The sequence below is a fragment of the Dicentrarchus labrax genome, unplaced genomic scaffold, assembly GCF_905237075.1.
Source record: "Dicentrarchus labrax unplaced genomic scaffold, dlabrax2021, whole genome shotgun sequence".
Classification (NCBI taxonomy): domain Eukaryota; kingdom Metazoa; phylum Chordata; class Actinopteri; family Moronidae; genus Dicentrarchus; species Dicentrarchus labrax.
Genome location: NW_026136707.1, coordinates 10,085,075 through 10,103,368, shown reverse-complemented (window position 1 = coordinate 10,103,368; position 18,294 = coordinate 10,085,075). Strand labels below are relative to the sequence as shown.

The following is an 18,294-nucleotide window of genomic DNA, read 5'->3' as shown; positions in this document are numbered from 1 at the left end:
GGCACAACTAGCAACGTAAAGGGTGTGATTCATATTTTCATTTTGTGTCTTTTTATTATTGACATCTAAAACCACAGGTGTGGCAGATGGAGACACACGCATACAGAAACAATCACATAAAAAGAACGAATCACAAATGTATGCATTTTTTATCTTTATTTTCCACAAAAGTTTATGATATTAATTTACAAAAAAAAAATACTATTTGCATTAAATACAGATGACTGAGAAAGATAACGAGAGCTCCCTCAACATAATTCCAATCCAACTTCCTTTTGCAATGCTTTCTTTATTTTGTCACCCTTCCTCTTTCTTCTTTCACCATCTAAGGAATAAACATAACTTGACATGTACTAAAATGCAATCGTTCACCCAGAAATACTGACAAAAGTAAACCTACCAGACCCCTCTGCCTTGTGCAAAGCCTTTCTTCCACCATGTACTGTACTTAACAAAACTAAAATAAAGAATAATAGTGGTGTGAAGCATTACAAACAGCCGTAACTCTTTATTCCTCAGACAATCTCACTTTGTCTCCTCTCGCTGTCTTTCTCCAGTCTTTTGTCCTCCTTTAGGCACCGTACACACTCTCATTACTGTAAGTCATGTAGAGAAACAGGTCCTCTTCGTGGTGCTCCTGTAACATAACAGAGCAGACGGTAATGCATAATTCAGTATCACAAGCATGCTTAGAAATGTGCACGTGGACTGACACACCCACAGAAGTACTGTTTGGACCTGATAAATGCAGTCAGGAATTTATCTGCCAGTCTCATTTTATTACTTGTGGAATTCAAAGGCTTTATGTCTTCTTAAACTTTTTTGAACACGCTACAACTTACTGGTTTTTATTTCACTTTCAGAATGAGTGCCATCAGTATGCCTCAACATAGGGTTGTACAACAAAATGCAAGCTGCAGTCCCTGAACATAACTACACACACACACGCTAAAAAAAAAAAATTTTCATGGGTTACTGGCAGGCTATTTGTGAGACCAGGAAAAGTGAAGCAACATTGCTGTCTAAGCAGATCTAACGCTTAGACAGCAGGAAGGATGAATAATGTGTGTAAGTTGAAACCTTGCATTTATGTAGCTGTGAACAGATAAACTCACAAATGGCTTCAAAAGAGGACAGTAATCTGGTAAATATGTTGGTGGTCCTGCTGGTTGTGTGTGTGTGTGTGTGTGTGTGTGTGTGTGTGTGTGTGTGTTGGGACGGATCCTCGTGTAACATGTGTGTGGAAGGGTGCAGTTACCTCATATACAGCAGAGAGAGGGGAGCTGGATGGGGGAAGGGAGTTGTTGACGAAGAAGAAGAGTGCCTCCTCTGGTCTCAAGGACACACGCTGGCGTATCAGGAAGCACAACTGGCCCACTAAAAAAAGGAAGACGAGAAAGGGAGTATGGATCAGCAAGGGTCACGCCAAGAGGTTTCATTTCATATAAAGAGGAAGAAAACTGAGGAACGTGGTCAGGTCACTGGTCAGTTGTGAGACAGATTCAGTGACAGAAAACAAAGCCGGTGTCGTACTATGAAAACTATTATCAGACTCAGAAAGACAAAAAAAAAAGCTACGACCAAATGTAGATCCACAACACTGAAACCAGACAGCTGAATCCTGTACAGTTTCACTTTGCAGCACTATTTTGACTTGTCACAGTAGGAAAAGCGCAGGTGGAATTAATAATATTAACGGTGGCTGAATTCCATTAAGTGCCCCAGTAAGCCATGACAGTGAGCCAGCACACACAATACCAAGGACCTTGGGATGCCGCCATCGTAAAGGTTATTATCTCCGCTTCTCCTACTATGACCTGTCAAAATGTCTGCCATAAAAAAAAGTCTATACATTTAGCAGAAGAAAATAAGGGTGGCCTGTAAAGAAGTTAGACAGATTAGTGTCACTTTCAGCTTTCCACCTGAATCACTGACAGCGACTGACTGATCTAGTCAGGTTTGGATGGTGCGTCAGCAGCAAGTTAGCTGGACACCCAAAGCTGAACTGGTCTTGTCCAAGTCACAGGTGGCTTTCTGTCGCCGGCTTATTGTAGACATATTGATATCTGTGTATACGTCACCCACTGAGTAACAAAAAAGTTGTAGAACAAATATGCCAAACCCGGACTGAGGTCATTTAGTCTCATCATTGCATAAGCTGTAAAATGTCCCACAGTCGGTATCTTGGTCACAATGCTATAAAAAAACAAAAAACAAGTCTAATGGATCCATATCAAGATTTTTTTTTTTTTTTATAACTCATAATCATATATTTTACATTCTGAATGTAGTTCAATAGTTAGTTAATAGTTGCAATGTGGAGATCTGTGAGTTTTAGTAGCTCATGAGATTGCAGGATGTGAGAAGTATTTAAGGACTTTTGAAGTTTTTTCTGACTGTGTTTTTCACCTGTTAAATCTGAGGGCACTAGATATTTCTTCTTGTCCAGTTCGGGAGCTCGTGACCTCGGGGCCCTCTCAACAATGATCTGGTAAAAAAAAAGACCCAAAATTAAATCAGTCATCAGTAGCAGAGTGAATGTGTTGATGTGCCAAAATCTAAACAACAAATGAATTCACACTATTTTACAGTTGAAAAGAATTTAAGAAATCATAGATCTAATACTTTATTTGGAGAACTGGCTTTAGATAAAGGTCTATATGACCGGGATTATCAAATAGTCACTAACAGTAGATGTGCAGATGTCATACTGACCGGTATCTTGTCAGGATGCTTGGCCCGAACTCTCTCTCCCTCTGATCTCCTCACCTCAAGTGGTACTGAGCGCTGGTACTGACTGCCCATCTGAAAACAACACCAGAAAACATGAAGTCTCTCACAATAGCATTATTTAACAAGCAGACAAAGGAGAGAGAGCACTAGCTGACTTCACCAACCAGTGCATTCAGTCAACAAGTGACACTGACCGCACTAAGAGCACATCATTGTTTACTGCAAGATGACATGGAGGCATCTTTTAATCAAGTGTTGTGTAACGGCCTTTTTACTGGTGTGCATTTGTCATCTGTAATTGCATTATTGTTTATACCAGGGCAGTCATTCTGCTTTATTATTTATTGTTACCTATTATTGTCTAAAATGGCTTAAAGGGAGTAGTAAATTATAAAAACTGTTGGCAATTTGAATTTGAAATGATTGACTCAACTGACTGATTGAATCATTTCACCACATGTTCAGCTCCAGTAGCAGATCAGTGAGCAAGACGGTGTTATGGTGTTTTGGGACTGACTGGATTTTTGCATCAATGTAATAAAATATGAATGTGATTAATTATTTAGAGCTGAAACGATTTGTCATGCTGTCATATTTCATAATGAATTTATAAGATTTTCAGTTAAACAGAACACAGATACTTTAAAACTCTGCAAAGCTGTTATAATTCCTACTTTTTAATGTTTCACAGGTTAATCTGAAGATGAAGATGATGAAAAATAACCTTGTGATGCAAAAATGATCATTTCCACTAATATCATCATTAATAAGATGTTTGTTTTTTTACCACATCGTCCAGCCCCCACCCTATGAGAAACAACAATAACCCCCAAATCGACGCAGTGTTTACAACTAGCTGAGGGTGGAGTAAACAACAGCGTCAGTGGGTAGAGAGTGAAGCTCACAATAAAAACACTCATCCACGCAATATCTCCCGGGGTCGGTCACTACTGACGGCCAAGACTGATCGCACTCATCGTGTCTGTTGTTTTTCGGAGTGCAGGTTGTTGTGGTCACTCGGTTCCTCGGTGGGTTGGGTCATCGTGAAATAAGGCCACGTCACTTTCCTCAACAGCACTGAGATCCGCTAACTCGACTCCCAAAAACCAACTACTGCTAACTCAACGTCTCTAATATAATACAACATGCAAAGGGCGGTTTCGACAGCTGTATCTGAAATCAGCTGTTTGTGGTGCTAGCGAGCAACGCCAGTGCTACTAACGGTAATGCTAACAACGGAAGCTAACAGGTCAACAAGACGTTGTGGCGTTCACGTACCTTTGAAAAAGACAAAAACAAGTTTCACAGGAAGAATCCAGATCTACTGCACTGGTCCCTTGTGTCCTCGAGTTTCTGGAAAGAAGGCCCGCGGTGGAAGTTATTAGTTCAAAATACAACCATAACGTACGGGAATGCAGTGTTCCTTCAAAGATGTCGACTGGTCGACTTCTGCTGCACGAAAACAACAACAAACTGCTGCGCCCGCCCACCCTACCTTTGACCAATCAGAGGCGAGAGCGTAGATTGACAGCCGAATGTGTCCACTCAGAGGGAACCGAACGCAGGGTTACAGCGCGTTCATTGGGTGAGCACTGCTGTCCATCTGTTTGTGTTACCGCCCCGTTCTTTCTGAGGGATGGCACATATAACTAATAGCAGCTTTTGGAAACTAGGCCGAGCCCCAGGCCAACAGGGGGTCACGCCTATGGTCCCGCCTTGCTGAGGCTACGTGCGTAGCGTGAGTGCCTTTTTTCCCCCCGTTATCTGCACTGTTCGTTTTGTGCTGTAAACAGTTCTTGCAGATACATGCCCGGTAATTACACAAAACTTACAGAAAAGGCTCGCTGTGGACGTGCAACATTGCTATCGATGTTCAATTTGTCACAGTTTAACCCTTTTTTAAAAATTCCACGATCCCCTCTATTGTAAGGTGTATAGAATAGGAGATTTGCATATATACCTACACCCTTTAACCTCGGGCCGAGTTGGACCCATTCACTCCCATTATAACCAATATTTTTGATATACTGTAATCCTGACATAATGCTTTTCCCATGAATACCTAATAAATCTAAGCCACTACCTTCAAAATACAGGGAAAACAGGTTTTAGGTGTGATGACTAAAACAGCTTATGTGATGGAAATAACCCAGAGCTCACTCCCAATAAGGCATAATTATGTTCGAGAGTCATTTTATTCCACCAATCTGAATTTATTGAAATGTTATCACTGGGTTAGCTGTGCATCTTTGAACTATCTTTCACACTTTGTATGATTCTCTTCAGCTCTCCTGCACGCAGGGGCCAACTTTTCAATAAACATCATTCACTCAACTATTAGATTCTGTTCAATATACACACATAATAATACATTTTCCAAAAATAGCATTTCTTGGAAAAATAGGATTTCCCTTTAAAACTATTAAAACAACAGTTATCGATGTATTACAGCACACACAAAGTTTGTTATGTACTGTAAATAAAAGTTAATAGAGTCACATAGTCCTTTCACATGTCTTTTAGGCAGGCCTCAGCAGTTCATGCATTGCTCTAAGGCAATATATTGTTCCATCAAGTGAAACAAGTGAGATCCAATGCTACGCTGAGATGCATTCTTACAGCATTTCAGTTGCTGTGAACAATTCAACACTACAGCATCACAGAATGTCCATGGTCCATTTTCCAGCAGTTTAAAGCAGACAACTGAGTCTCATCCTTTTTTACGGTGCACACAGGACGTTCCCTCTGTTTAGTCACAGTCTGAGCATCCCAGTCAAACAGCAGCGGTGGCCGTTGTCAGTTTGAGGGCATCTGACAGGTTGCGTTGTCGTACTCTAGAGTTGCTTATGGTTTCCAAATGGGACTCGGGAACCCACCCACGATGCCGATCAGATAGTCTGGTCCCCTCTACCCAATCTGGAAAGAAGAAAGAATCCAACATAAAGTAACTGAAGGCTTATTGCACATTTCACAGGTGAATGGCACTTTCTGCAAGGGAATGATAAGAATGAAAAGATAGTTTGGTGGTCTTACGGTCGCTGCTTTGTTGGTGCACTAATATGATATCAGCTTTATCCAACGACAGCTCATCGGGCTGCTGGGCAACAATAGCTCGGATACACTGCATCTGTGAGAAATCTGTATGGACAAAAGAGGCAAAAAGTCAGACCTACAGTCAAGGATTAATGGGTCAATATTACAAACTATATACTGCTCAGAGAGTGGAGCTACTCTCCTGTTTTTGTTTTTTTACACCTGTAATGGTGAAGCAACATACACCTTTCTCATTCTTATTAGTACATAGATTTTGATTAATTCATGTAATCCCCCAGCTCTGCTTCGCCTAACTTCCAACTGACTTGAGGGTTAATCGGCCAGGTTAATTGAAACCACCTTTAACAACTGTTAAACATCATCATGGAAACCCGAGTTATGTACAGAACCCTGAGAGTTGCCCCCCCCAACAACTACTAATGGTAGTTAGTTGCATTCACATGGGGTCCAAGTTGCTAATTATTAGGCAGAATAAAAAACAAACCAGGCTGTCTCTCTAAGAATCGCAGGTGATAGTGGCTTTGTAGCCAGTTCTTTTTGACATGTGTGGGCATTTGTCACTGTCAGAAATGTCTCATGAGGCTGATATGAATGTTTTATTCCTCACTACGCATTAGATCACTCCCTGTATTCACTTAATGTGCTTCCATGTGACAATGCACCTGTGGTTGAGGATGCAAAATTATATTGAATCTTTAGTGTTCGGAATCTACTCACAAACTCACAATAGAATAACTAAGCAGTGATTTCAGATACAGATTAAGACCAACAAATTAGCACATTGCAACGTCTAAACCAAGCAGCATACTTCACCTTGTGCAGCAGAAAAATCTACTTCAGTATGTGGCCGGGAAAGAGCAGATATCCAACGTAGCTTATCACTCCTAAAGCAGACAAAAAGCAAAGATGGTTGTATATTCTGCAGCTTTTTCCTCTTTGTGATGTGACAACCAACACAGCCATTGTCCCAGTCTCTTACTGTGTGTCAGTCCTCAGGAGCAGGGCTTTGTGTGTCATGTGCAGCCGGAACAGGTTCTTCTGGAGGGAGTGAAGTTTCACACGGCAGTTCTCTGCACGCAGGTCTGACACTGGAGAGTGGTCGATTACTGTGAACCTTCCTCCTCTGGAAGCAGGAGACAGAAAAAAAGATAAATGAAACGGCGGAAGGAAAGACTGTGATGAGATCGAGGGGATGATAAAAGACATGAGGAAAACAGGATGTTGCAAATGGTGATGAGAAAGATGTTTCTAACATTGAATAACATGTTTGTTGACTCACTCTTTTTGTAATGAAAGTAGCAAGTAGTCGTTGAATAGGTGCAAATAAACTTTCCTCTCTGTATCCTTCAGAGAGAAATCCATCAGTTCAGTAACCGGCCCTTCCCGCACCAGCCTCCGAGACTGACTGATCAGAGGAAGAGTCTGTGAAGCACACACACAGAAAAAAAGACAATAATGTTAGCATATTATTATTTTTGAGCAAGAAAGTACTTTTTTCTGATACATTAGAAAGCTAGTAAGTGGACCTTAAGATAATACTGTCACATTATTTTATTTTGTTGTAGATTCCATAAAAATCACTGTAAACTATTAAAAAATTACTCATTAGGGCTCAAAATCATGTTTTCCAATATTGATATATGCACAATTGTTTGTAAAATAATTAAATGTTATATACAGTTAACTCAATCATAAAAAAACATGTATTATGATCAAAACAGCACAATGTGATCCCATTGATTTTCTTCCATCCTTTATAGTCATTACTTACCCTGCACTCAAAGTCCACCTTAGCACTGAGAGACACCAGGGACTCAATGCTTTTCATCTGAGTGATGCTGTCGTTACTCTCTTGAATCAGCTAAAGGAGAAAGGAAGAAAAGAAGGTTTATCATCAGGGGAGATATCCAGGATATTATTAAGCAATATTAAAATATTGCAATCCTACATTAATGTACAGTGAAAAGGGAATGTTGCTGTACCTTTTCCAGAAGTTTCAAAGATTTGATGGCCTGAGTCGCCTCTGCAGTACCAGGAGTTGTTCTCTTTACAATGTTCTGGACAGAAACAGCATGTGTGTGTTAAAGTGAGATAACGGGTGCAGGATCTAACATGTTGTGAACCATTAACTCTTGCTGTTTTGTTGGAAAAGACACACACACACACACACACACACCTGGACCAGCAGCTTAATTCTTGTGATCCTTTGGAAAGGAAGGACAAGGAAGGAACGAAGAGGAAGCCTCTGACAAACAGGACTCCTCTCCAATTTATCTACAATCCGCTTGAACCCTGGATTTTCATTCCTGAAATAAAAAGAGAAATTAAATGCATGGACAGATAAAAAGAATGCAGGCAATAGTTTCAAAGTTTTCATGAACTGGAAATAATTTTCACTGCTTAAAATGTGTTAGATGTTAGTGTCAGAGAGAGTATATGGCGCTGTGGTCTTCACTGGGTCTTTTACCAAACCTTCAATAAAAGATCCAGTCGAGAAAACACAAAAGCTTGACTGAAGGACTTACATGAGTCTCTGGTAGGTGGCATCCTGGTATGACTGGTTGGTGAGGTAGGGCACGTAAACCATTTTGAAGCGCTGACAGTGCCGAGCGATGATATCACACACGGTAAAGTGCATGATGTCTGATTCCACTCTCTCTTCCAGCTTTGATAGAAAACTAAAACAAAAATCACAAAGAATTCTTTTAAGCTTACATTTCTCCCATAGATTTGTAACACAGATTGGTTTGATAATCACTTAATGTATGTTTCATGTATGATCTAAAAGATTCAGCCCGATAAATATGTTTAAATGTAAACTTGGTTCAGACAGATAAAGAACTTTTAATGTTTAATGTTCTAAGTAATGTTTAACATTTCTGACCTGTGGCTGATGGCACGAACATCTGCCAGCCGGGAAAACAGCCAGTTCCTGTCCTGAGTAGTCAACAGCGCCCCCAGCTGTTTGGACTTGACAAAGTGTTCAACAACAATGTCCAAACTCCTGCAGTAGGAGGCCTCTGAGGTCACCACCTCAAATCTCACCTAAAATGAAAAAACAAAGAGAAATACATGAGAAAAGATAAAAACACTGAGCAAGAGACTGCTAGATTCTAACTAATAATCACAAGGTTGTCATTTCTCTAGGTGCTGCGGCATTTTGACATGGATGTGACTGAGGAAGATTACTCAATCAGTAGTAGTATTCCATCTCAGACACATGTATGCCAAGTTTATAGGGAGGGAAATACCCACAGTACCCAAGAAACATGTCTAGTGGATCAAGGGGGGTATTCTGGGATGAGGCAATGTGTGATTTTAATAGTTAGACGTGTGAGCTAATCACAGTGAAAAGATGACTCATGTAAGTCAAGCCATTTCCCTGAAAGTCATCAACAACAGAGGAGCTGCTGCTGTGAAATTACGCCTAAAACTGACAAGTGGTAAATAAACATGAGGAGAAGAAGAATCACTAAATCTGTAACTAATCCTTGTTTTCAATTTCAATCACATAAATTAAGCTGAAGAAAAAATTAAAGATAACTGTCCCACATTTAATTGTCCATAGGTTTCTCCTGAATTTTACAGAGGCAACAATGTTGTGCCAGTACCTTCAGAAAATTAAGCTCAAACCTTCCCACTGACTCTTCTTTATAAATGGAACACCTTTAGCTAAACTAAACAGGATCACACATGCTGTATGAAGGAGGTGACGCTGTAGAAAAAGTGAATGATTAATAGGCATTTAACTGGAGGATTCTCCTGAATTTCACTGAGGTAGGAATGTTGTGTCAGTAACCTTCCTAAGAAGTGCAAATGTATGAGGGATTCACTCAGTGTGAAGGTTTGCGTGCCATTCACTGAAAAGTCACTGGAATTTATTCAGGCATGGTTTATTACATTCGAAGGAATCACAGGGCAAAGACTCTTCTTCTGTTACCTCCTGTAGTCGCCTCTGGTCCTCTGTGAGCTCTTCCAGCTCAACACTGTTCCTGACCCCCGGCAGCTCCCGCCACAGTGCAGCTGACTGTCTGAGAGAGATGGATAGACGTGGGGAGGAAGGCCTGCCTTCACTCTTGGGGGGCTCAGGGAGAGGCAAGCTTTTGACACTGTTGATGGAGCCTGTGTGGGACAAGGAGTGGGGGTGCGGGACAGGAGGTAGGGGAGGAAGAGGTCTGCGGGCAGGAGGAGGTGAAGGAGCAGGAGAAGGGGCAGTGTCCTCGCACAAAGACGTGACTTCGGAGCGAGCCTGGCGCAGGATCTCAAAGTTCTGAGCGGCCTCGCTGTACTGCTGGTAGAGCTGTGCAGCATCTGCGAAAAAAAGAGAAGAAGCGAGACAGAAAAAGAAAGACAGCAGAAGAGAGGAGGGAGCAACAGAAAAAGCAGGTTGAAAAATACAGGAAGCAAAGAAAAGAAGACAGATAGAGACAGAAACAATGTTAGCCAAGAGGACTTGTTTGCATTTGACATTCCTTTTACACATACTTGTCGGAATGCAAAGTCAAAGCGGCAGCTGTTTTCCCCTCAAGTTAGGAGATATGAATGCTTGCAGAAACCTGTCTGTGGCTTGCACATACCCACTTATATACAGCACATGCTCACACACACTCCTGCCCCATTTCTCGTAATATCCATGTGAATCACAGGTCAAGGACCTTTTTAGGTTGTTTAAAACACTATTTTTTAAATGGTGTGAGCCAACAGTAAACTGCACACAGATATCCTTGCATTTGTGTATTTCATTTAAATTCTGAGTCGACATGTACTAAGAAAGCGATAAGCAGTTAGTGGGCCTGTGTTAACACGGAGATGAATTACACATACAGAAAGGAAATGCCCAACTACGTCATGTTTTTCCCGACCACAGCCATAAACGATATTATCTGAACACACGTCACTGTGTCGCCTACATAGCCTTTTTCAACAAATCAACCCTAATTTATTACAAAACAAAGCTGAAAGTGATAACAATATTTACTCAAATTGTAAAATAAATCATGTACAGCAACACATTTCTGGCTAAAGACTATTAGGCACAAATATTATAAGGTTTTAAATATTTAATATATTAAAATATATTTTAAGGTGCATGACCTGAACGAAGCAAAAATAAAAGGCAGAACAGAGATACTCACTGAAAAACCTTGAGTTCCTTTTCTGTCTGTCAATTGTTTCCAAAACATTCCTACAGTGCCAAGAAAGAGTCACAACAATTTATTTATAACTGTGAAGATTGTAAAATAAAACAGTTGACTAAAGCTGTCTAAAACAGCTTTTTTTGTGGAACATTTGCATTGAATAAAGAGGAAAACAGGAGTAATTCAAAATTTCGGTAACCTTGCTGACACTACAGACTATACTGACACTGTAGACACTGTGTGTGTGTGTATATATATATATATATATATATACACACACACACACACACACACACACACACACACACACACACACACACACACACACACATACAATAATGCCATAAACATTTCCTTCCAAGTGTTTAAACCATTACAGTTTTGAATCTCAGGGACACACCGCTTGTGTATGTCAACATGTGGTATTGTATCACAATCAAATTTATCATGTTGTGCATGATTGTTGTCACTCACCTCAGCTCCACTTCTCCCCAGCTTTTGCTCCGATCGTCCTCATCATCTGGAATAAAAAAGAATCCATTCGTCGAAACATGATACAACAGCATACCTATCCTTATGTTCTGATTAATTTACTATAAACTACAGTCAACTGTTCAAATGAATGAAGAACTTAATAAAAAACTAAATTCAAAAACACACGTGGATGAATAAATTAATAAATAAAAAAATAAAAAAAGTTAATTTAGTAACCCTGCATTACAGAAAAGATTAGTGTGTTTCCAAAACTCATGCTTCTTGTGTTATGTCTTAAATCCGGATGAACCCAAGCCTTTTAGCTCATGCTTGTGGTTTTCCCTTGCTTTCTCCTCCTCCGCTTATCTCCACCCACTACCTGTAATGACAACACTGTGACGCACTTTCCAGTTTAAGGTATTGTGGTGTGTTCGGATAAGTGCACAGATAATGGCCTATTAGCAGATGTCTGCCTTAGTTTAGGTTCTGTGATTGATATAACAACAAATGATGCAATTATGAAACTAAGGCTGCAGAGGAAATGACTAGAAGATTATCTGTGATTAAGTTGCGTGTGTGCAAAACGCTGACTTGGTTTTAATCGGTGACTCCCCTAACGGCAGTCTGGTCTATAATATGCCAGTCTGATTAGATGAAATTTTTTTTTTTTAAATTGGCAATGCTGATGATGATTGATAATAAACTAGAAAGAAGTTAAACGTAGAAGAAGGGCTATTTATGTGGCTTTCTGAGCAGATAATCAGCGTCTCCATCCTCCATCTTCTCTCGTTACCTGTTGTAGAGAATATTCTGGTTCTGCGGTCCCTTCCAACACCTTCCGCTTCTTCTGCTTCTACAAGCTCTCCTTTTCTTCTTTCAGTAGTTTTACGGATTCCCCTTCTCCGCAATCGAGCCTCGGGGCCCAAATTTCGGAAACTGCAGCTGCTCGTCAGTGTCCTCTCTTCTATTTTCCTTTCTCCCTCTCTGCTATCCACCTCAGTACTCCCCTCTCCCTCCCTCACCTTTCCCACCTCCTCTCCAGTACCCCTCTCTTCAGGGTCCTCTTCCTGCCTTTCTTCTTCGCTTTCACCCATTCTGTCTTCCACCTCCTGGCCCTCAGCCTCTCTAGAGGGAATGAGGAGCTCAGGCTCAGTTTCATAATTCAGAATGGGGCAGCTGTTAGGCTTGTACAGCGTGTTGCTCACAGATAAATACATCTCAACTTCCTTCACTCTACTTGCTTCTTTTTCCTTTTCTAATAAATTAACCTCATCACCGGCCTCTTCGCTAATTTTCACCTCTCTATCTGCCTTTTCTAAAACGCGATACGAAGGCTCTGTCTCTTTGTCCATACTCTGATCCTCCTTCCCTTCTGTGTCTAGCAGTGTGTCAGCATGAGTGTATGTCTGTGTGTCACCATGCATAGCTGCGCACTGGTCAGCATGCATGTCGGCTTGGCTCAGCCCCATACCTCTCAATCCCTCCACCTCCAACGGCTCTTCTTCCTCCAGCTCTGGCTCTGAGTGCCGTTCGTCCATTGTCAGTGTAACAACTGGCATCTCTGCGGTCTCTTGTGCAGCCACTTCCTGTTGTTTGTCGTTCTCGATCGTTGTCTCGGACTGGTTGACCCCTTGGTCTCCTGGTATCTCTGCGTTAGGTTCATCTGAAAACTGTTCTTCTGAGCGTCCCAGAATCTCCCGCACCACATTTTTGGCCCATTTAAGGTGTGGGGCTTGGGAATGACGCTTGGGCTCGTCAGACATGCTCCATGCCCCGCTCATTCGGATCCGGATGGCCTCCACCTCTTCTGGGCTCATTGCTCCGGTGTTAATCCCTTCCAAGATGGGTTGAATTTGTTCAAAATGTACTTGAGAACAAACATCACCATAGGGATTAACGGGGACTGACAAAGGTCGCTCACTCTCTCTTTCCACCCCTTCTTTATTTTTCTCTCTCCACTCTATCAGGAGTTTTTCAGTCTGTGAGTCTCTTTTTACTGGTCCTATTTCAGCATACGGGTGCTCCTTCTTGCGCCTTATTCTCTCTCCAGTCTGTGTGTTTTGAAGCTCTGGTGACACTCTGTATCTCATATCCACCTCAGTTGTTTCTCCCGTGGCTGCCCTTTCCTCTCTTGGCATGTTACACCCACTCCTGCCCTCTGTGTCCTGGTGGTTGATGGTCGGGTATTCATCCTCTCTACTTGATGTCAGATGCAGGTCATGCTGAGGTTGCTGTGTGCCGTCATCACTACAATGATGACAACTTTCTAAATTTGGGTTCTCACTTTCCACACCCTTTGCCTGATCAACTTGTGACGGTGACATCTGTCCGGGTTTTGACCGAGGCAAAGTTTGCCCAATCACACAGAAGACGTACTTTGGTTGCTTTTCCCTCCCCTGTTCGTCTTCATCAACCGTCTCTTCCTTTCCCATTATCCATTCCTCTTCCCTCTGCTCGTCTCCCTCATGCTCCTTGATGGCAACAGGTGAGGGGCCATCACATGAAACTTCACCTTCCCAGAACTCCTGACAGTCCTCAAACTTTTCATCTTCCTCTCTTTCGTCCTCCTCGTCTCCGCCGCTGGACAGAGTCACAAAGCCGTCCTCTCCTGACAGCATTCTGTCTCTCTCTTGCTTCCACCCTGAGTCACTTCCTCCTTCGCTCTCTGAGCGGGCCCAATAATCGCTCCCACCCTGTTCCTCTCTGTCACTCTCTTCTGTGTTATCTGTCACGTTCTCCCCCTCTGCATCCCTCCGCCAGCTTCCCTCTATCCCTCCATCTGTGTCAGACAGATGTTCCTTCCCTCCCTTATCTATTTCTCTCCAGACTTCACCCACCTCCTCTCCATCTACACTTACACCCTCCGATTCCCTCTCTAGAGCCCCCTTGTTCTCATTTCTCCCTCCATGCCTTCCTCTGTAACTGCTATGGTCCAAATACCTCTCATCTGGTTCCTCTTTTATTCTCCGCCCCCCTCTTACCCACTCAGCCTGTGACTCCATACTCCTCTCTTGTTCTCTCCTCCGCTCTTTCTCCCTTGTGTGTCTGTCTCTGTCTACAAATTCTTCTTTACTATTCTTGCCCCTCTGTGGCTCTAACCACATCCTTTTCTGCTCTGGCACTCTGCCTGCTGTCTCTCCTTTTCTTCTCTCCTGTCTCTCACTTCTTTTTTGCTCCCTTTGACTTCTTTCAGCAGCTCTTTCTGGATCTGTCTGTTCATCTACATCTCTGTCACTTTCAGTGGTGCTCCACTCTCCACTGCTCTGGGCTCGTGGCGGCACCCTGGGAGCTGTGTCGCTCTGGGATCTGCTGCCTCTGGCTGTGGTATCATCCCACCTTGGATCTTCCTGTCTTTCCTTTGTTTCTCTGCCTCTCCTCTGCTCATACTCTCTGTATCTGTCACCCTCTCTCCTATCATCCTTCACGTCTCTCACACGGTCCTTCCATCTTGCTCCCTCCCTGTCTGGCTCCCTTGCTCCCCTCCTGTCAGCCTCTCTGTACCTCTCCCTATCCTTCTCTACTCCCCTCCTCCTGGATCGATCCACTTCTCTCTCTCTGTCCCTGTCTCTGTATCTCTCCCTTTCCTCTTCCCGGTATCCTTGCCTATCTCGATGTCTCTCCCTCTCTGTTTTGCCTGTGGTGTCCCCTTCACTTCTGCTGTGTTGATATGTCAACTCCTCCCTCTCTCTGTCCCTCACTCTCTCCCTCCTGATCTCCCTCTCGTCGCTGTCTCCCTCACTCCTGGTGTCCCTCCTTCCCTCTCTCCTTTGTGCCTTTTCCCTGTCCTTCCTATCTAAGTAGATTTCTCTGTCTCTTCTTCTGTGTGGAGAAGACACCCTGGCCTCAATGTTTCCCATGTTAGGCCTCGGCTTCTCTCTCCTTCTAGCATTATCTCTCTCTCTTCTGTCCAATGAATCACACCTTCTCCTGTCCTGAAAATCAACATCAAACTCATATCTTTCCCTCTGACGCGATTTCTCGTCTTCAACAGGTCTTCGTCCAGTGTTTTGCCCTTCTTCCTTTGCCCTGATTCGGATCTCATCCCTTTCCCTCTCTCTGTAAATCTCTCTGTGCCGTACTCGATCTCTTTCTCTCTCCCAGTCGTCTGCCTCTACTCTTTTCGGCCTATCTCTTGGTCTCCTTTCCCTTCTCTCTTCATCTGTCTCAGCGGTGGCGGTCATTCTTCTGCCATGATCTGCACTGTTTTTTCTCATTCTAGGAAATGTGTCACCTTTCTTCATCCCCCTCTCCACTTCTGTCTCAGCAGCTTTCTCTACATTTGACAGCGGCCTCCCATTTCGGCTCCTGTCATCTTCTTGCCTCCTTTCTCTCTCCCTCCACTCTCTTTCTCCCTCTCTTGGCCGGGGTGCAGGAGCTCTGTCTCTTTCCTTGTATCTCTCCCGTGAGTCCACATCTTTGTATCTTGCTTTGTCCCTCATTTTCTCTGTTTCTCTTTCTCTCCTCCACTCTTCCTCGCGGTTGCTGTCTCTCACTTTCTCCGACTGGGCAGTCATTGCTGGCCTGGGACTTGGATCCCGGGAGATTTTTCCACCTGGCTGAAGTTTGCGGTCAGATGTGTTTATGTTAGATAAAGTGTCAAAAAGGGTGCAGCTGGGCCTTTTGGTCCCCATAGTATCATAATTTGAAGAACCTAAAAGACAGTAACACCCAACATCATCAGTTAGGAATCAAACAATTTTCAGGGACAAATCATATGCAGGTCAAATTAGACAGAATGAAAGGGCTCTGCACACTTTTACATATTTAGTTAATGTCATAGAGTTGAGTATGAATACTATAGGAAAACTATATTTCACTAATGTTACTGTTATCTTTGAAAAATCATAATAGCTGCAACAATTCAGCTGTGTCTTCAGTCAGTTATTTTATTTAGTCAGGACAATAAATTGCTGCACTTGGAGCTAAAAGCTGTGTGATACTTTAAGCCAGTGTGGTTGTATAGTAATGTTACACTCGAAAAGAAACATGCAGGCCTAAGAAAAGGTGACACCCTCATACAGTTCTCTAAGAATGCAGCACAGACCTGCAAACACTGCATACCAAACAACGTCTTTCAGAAAGTGAGGGCCTGTAACACATAGGCACGGCATGTAACATGTAAACCACAACTAAACTAGACCTAATCTGTGTCCAGAGCAGTAGCAATTTACAGAAGTGTTCATCTGAAATCCATGAAAAAATAGTAAAGCAACTCACCTGAATGTAGTATCCTGGGGAGATCTGCGGTCTTCCCCAATTTCAGCTCAGCTCAAAAGCATGCTATTGCACAACACATAAGAATTCATTCCTTGTATTCACATTGTCTAAGTGACACAACAAATGTCCTCCTTTTCTACAAATAAATAAACCATTACCCTTTTCTATCAAAAAAATCTATCAATCTAAGTCTTGTGAAAAACGTAATGTTTACGCCTGAACTTTTCCCTCTTGCTGCTTCTCTCTCTCTCTCTCTCTCTGTGTGTGTCTCTCCCCTCCTTCCTCAAATTCCCAAACAAGTCTCAACAGATTGACACTTATCTTTCCCCTCCTCCTTCTCTCTGTCTTGTCCTCTCACTCGCTATTGCTGTACAGGGAGCTCTCCAATAAATCAAACTAAAGTCTGCCTCCTTCTTCAGTTCTTTTCTCTCCACTTTACTGCCAACGTGATTGCCTGTGTGGACCCCCCCTGGCAAAGAAAAACACATAACTCTCTCCTCTCTCCTGCCCCATTCTTCTCTCACGAAACACAGGAAGTGCACCTCCTTGGTGTCTCTGTCTTGGAGCAGCGATTGGTTGATATGGAGTGGCCGGGTGTGTCTGCATAACACACACAGCCAGGTAAGGTAAAGGCTGTGATAAGGCAAGGGAGAGTGGGGGGAGGGGAACGGAGAGTTAAGATTGAGAGCACACACGCTGGTGGAGGACTCACTGAGGCCTATAAAAACTTCCCTACATTCCCCTAAGAGGTAGTAAAAAATAGAAAGAAAGGGAAACACAAACTCTTATGATTAAAAAAAAACAAGATTAAACAATGAGAGAGAAGAAACAAGGGAGAGGAATTACAGGAGTGATCTGTGAATGATTTGTTTAACAATGACTGTTTTACTGTGTTGATTGAATTCCAGACTGATGTGAGATGAAAGGTCTATGTCATTAACATTACCAAATAAAGGCAATGAGACCAAACTGTGAGCACTGCATTAGCACTACTCAGGTTTTACTTCACTTTGCCATCACTTAATTACTTACATTTACACATTTTCTCATTCAGATTTCTACTTCTATTTCTTTCTAAGGACACCTAGCTACAACTAATGGAGTCTGATAAAACACAGCTGCAGCTCTATCCTACTTTTAGGATTGTTCAGTTACTGACATTAATTAAAATTTCTGGATATTCTGTAGACTTTAGTTTGTGCTGTTGAATTGTATTGCATTATATTTCCACTCCATCTATATCAATAAGAGCTTCAGTTTAGCTATGAGTAGACTGGCTGACTATAACTATGTGTATATGGCGACTCATTGTTTAAAGGAATAGTTTTGTAATAACATTTTGGGAAATACACTTATTTGCTTTCTTGCTGAGAAATAGATGAGAAAATTGACACCACTCTTATGTCTGGTAAATATGAAGCTACAGCCAGCAGTTGGTTAACTTAGCTTAGCATAAAGGCTGGAAACAGGAGCAGTCTGGTTCTAGCCAAAGGAGACAAAATCCGCCTGTTAATCACAATACAAACTAAACTGAATTAAAATGGATTACTACTCATGACTACTCACTTTTAATCTCATCATTTTAAACAGTTCTTTTAGAAATTGCAAATGTGATTCTGATTAGAAGAATGGGGCAGGTAAATTAATCCGATCAAAGTCCTAACAGGTGAAAGGTCAT

The 18,294-nt window shown here is 42.3% G+C and overlaps 2 protein-coding genes across 3 annotated transcripts; both read right to left on the bottom strand.

Moving 5' to 3' along the window:
• Positions 1–141: 141 nt before the first annotated feature.
• Positions 142–4,218, bottom strand: zgc:92606 (uncharacterized protein LOC100000242 homolog). Its single transcript, XM_051406205.1, has 5 exons — positions 4,012–4,218; positions 2,716–2,805; positions 2,410–2,488; positions 1,259–1,377; positions 142–637 (listed from the first exon to the last, which is right to left on the bottom strand). Exons 2-5 carry the CDS (start codon positions 2,803–2,805, stop codon positions 572–574), a joined length of 354 nt encoding a protein of 117 aa, XP_051262165.1. The 5' UTR covers positions 4,012–4,218; the 3' UTR covers positions 142–571.
• Positions 4,219–4,909: 691 nt separating this feature from the next.
• arhgef5 (Rho guanine nucleotide exchange factor (GEF) 5) lies at positions 4,910–17,171 on the bottom strand. Of its 2 annotated transcripts, none has more exons than XM_051405985.1 (15): positions 16,617–17,171; positions 12,193–16,050; positions 11,400–11,445; positions 10,923–10,972; positions 9,728–10,098; positions 8,672–8,832; positions 8,313–8,465; positions 7,964–8,093; positions 7,770–7,844; positions 7,559–7,648; positions 7,067–7,209; positions 6,767–6,910; positions 6,601–6,671; positions 5,767–5,871; positions 4,910–5,649 (listed from the first exon to the last, which is right to left on the bottom strand). In XM_051405985.1, the coding sequence occupies exons 2-15, from the start codon at positions 16,028–16,030 to the stop codon at positions 5,507–5,509; spliced, it is 5,520 nt and encodes a 1,839-aa protein (XP_051261945.1). In that variant the 5' UTR covers positions 16,031–16,050; positions 16,617–17,171; the 3' UTR covers positions 4,910–5,506. The 2 variants fall into 2 exon arrangements, with proteins under 2 accessions (XP_051261945.1, XP_051261947.1); XM_051405987.1 differs by having other exon boundaries at positions 12,871–16,050; positions 16,617–17,168.
• Positions 17,172–18,294: the final 1,123 nt, after the last annotated feature.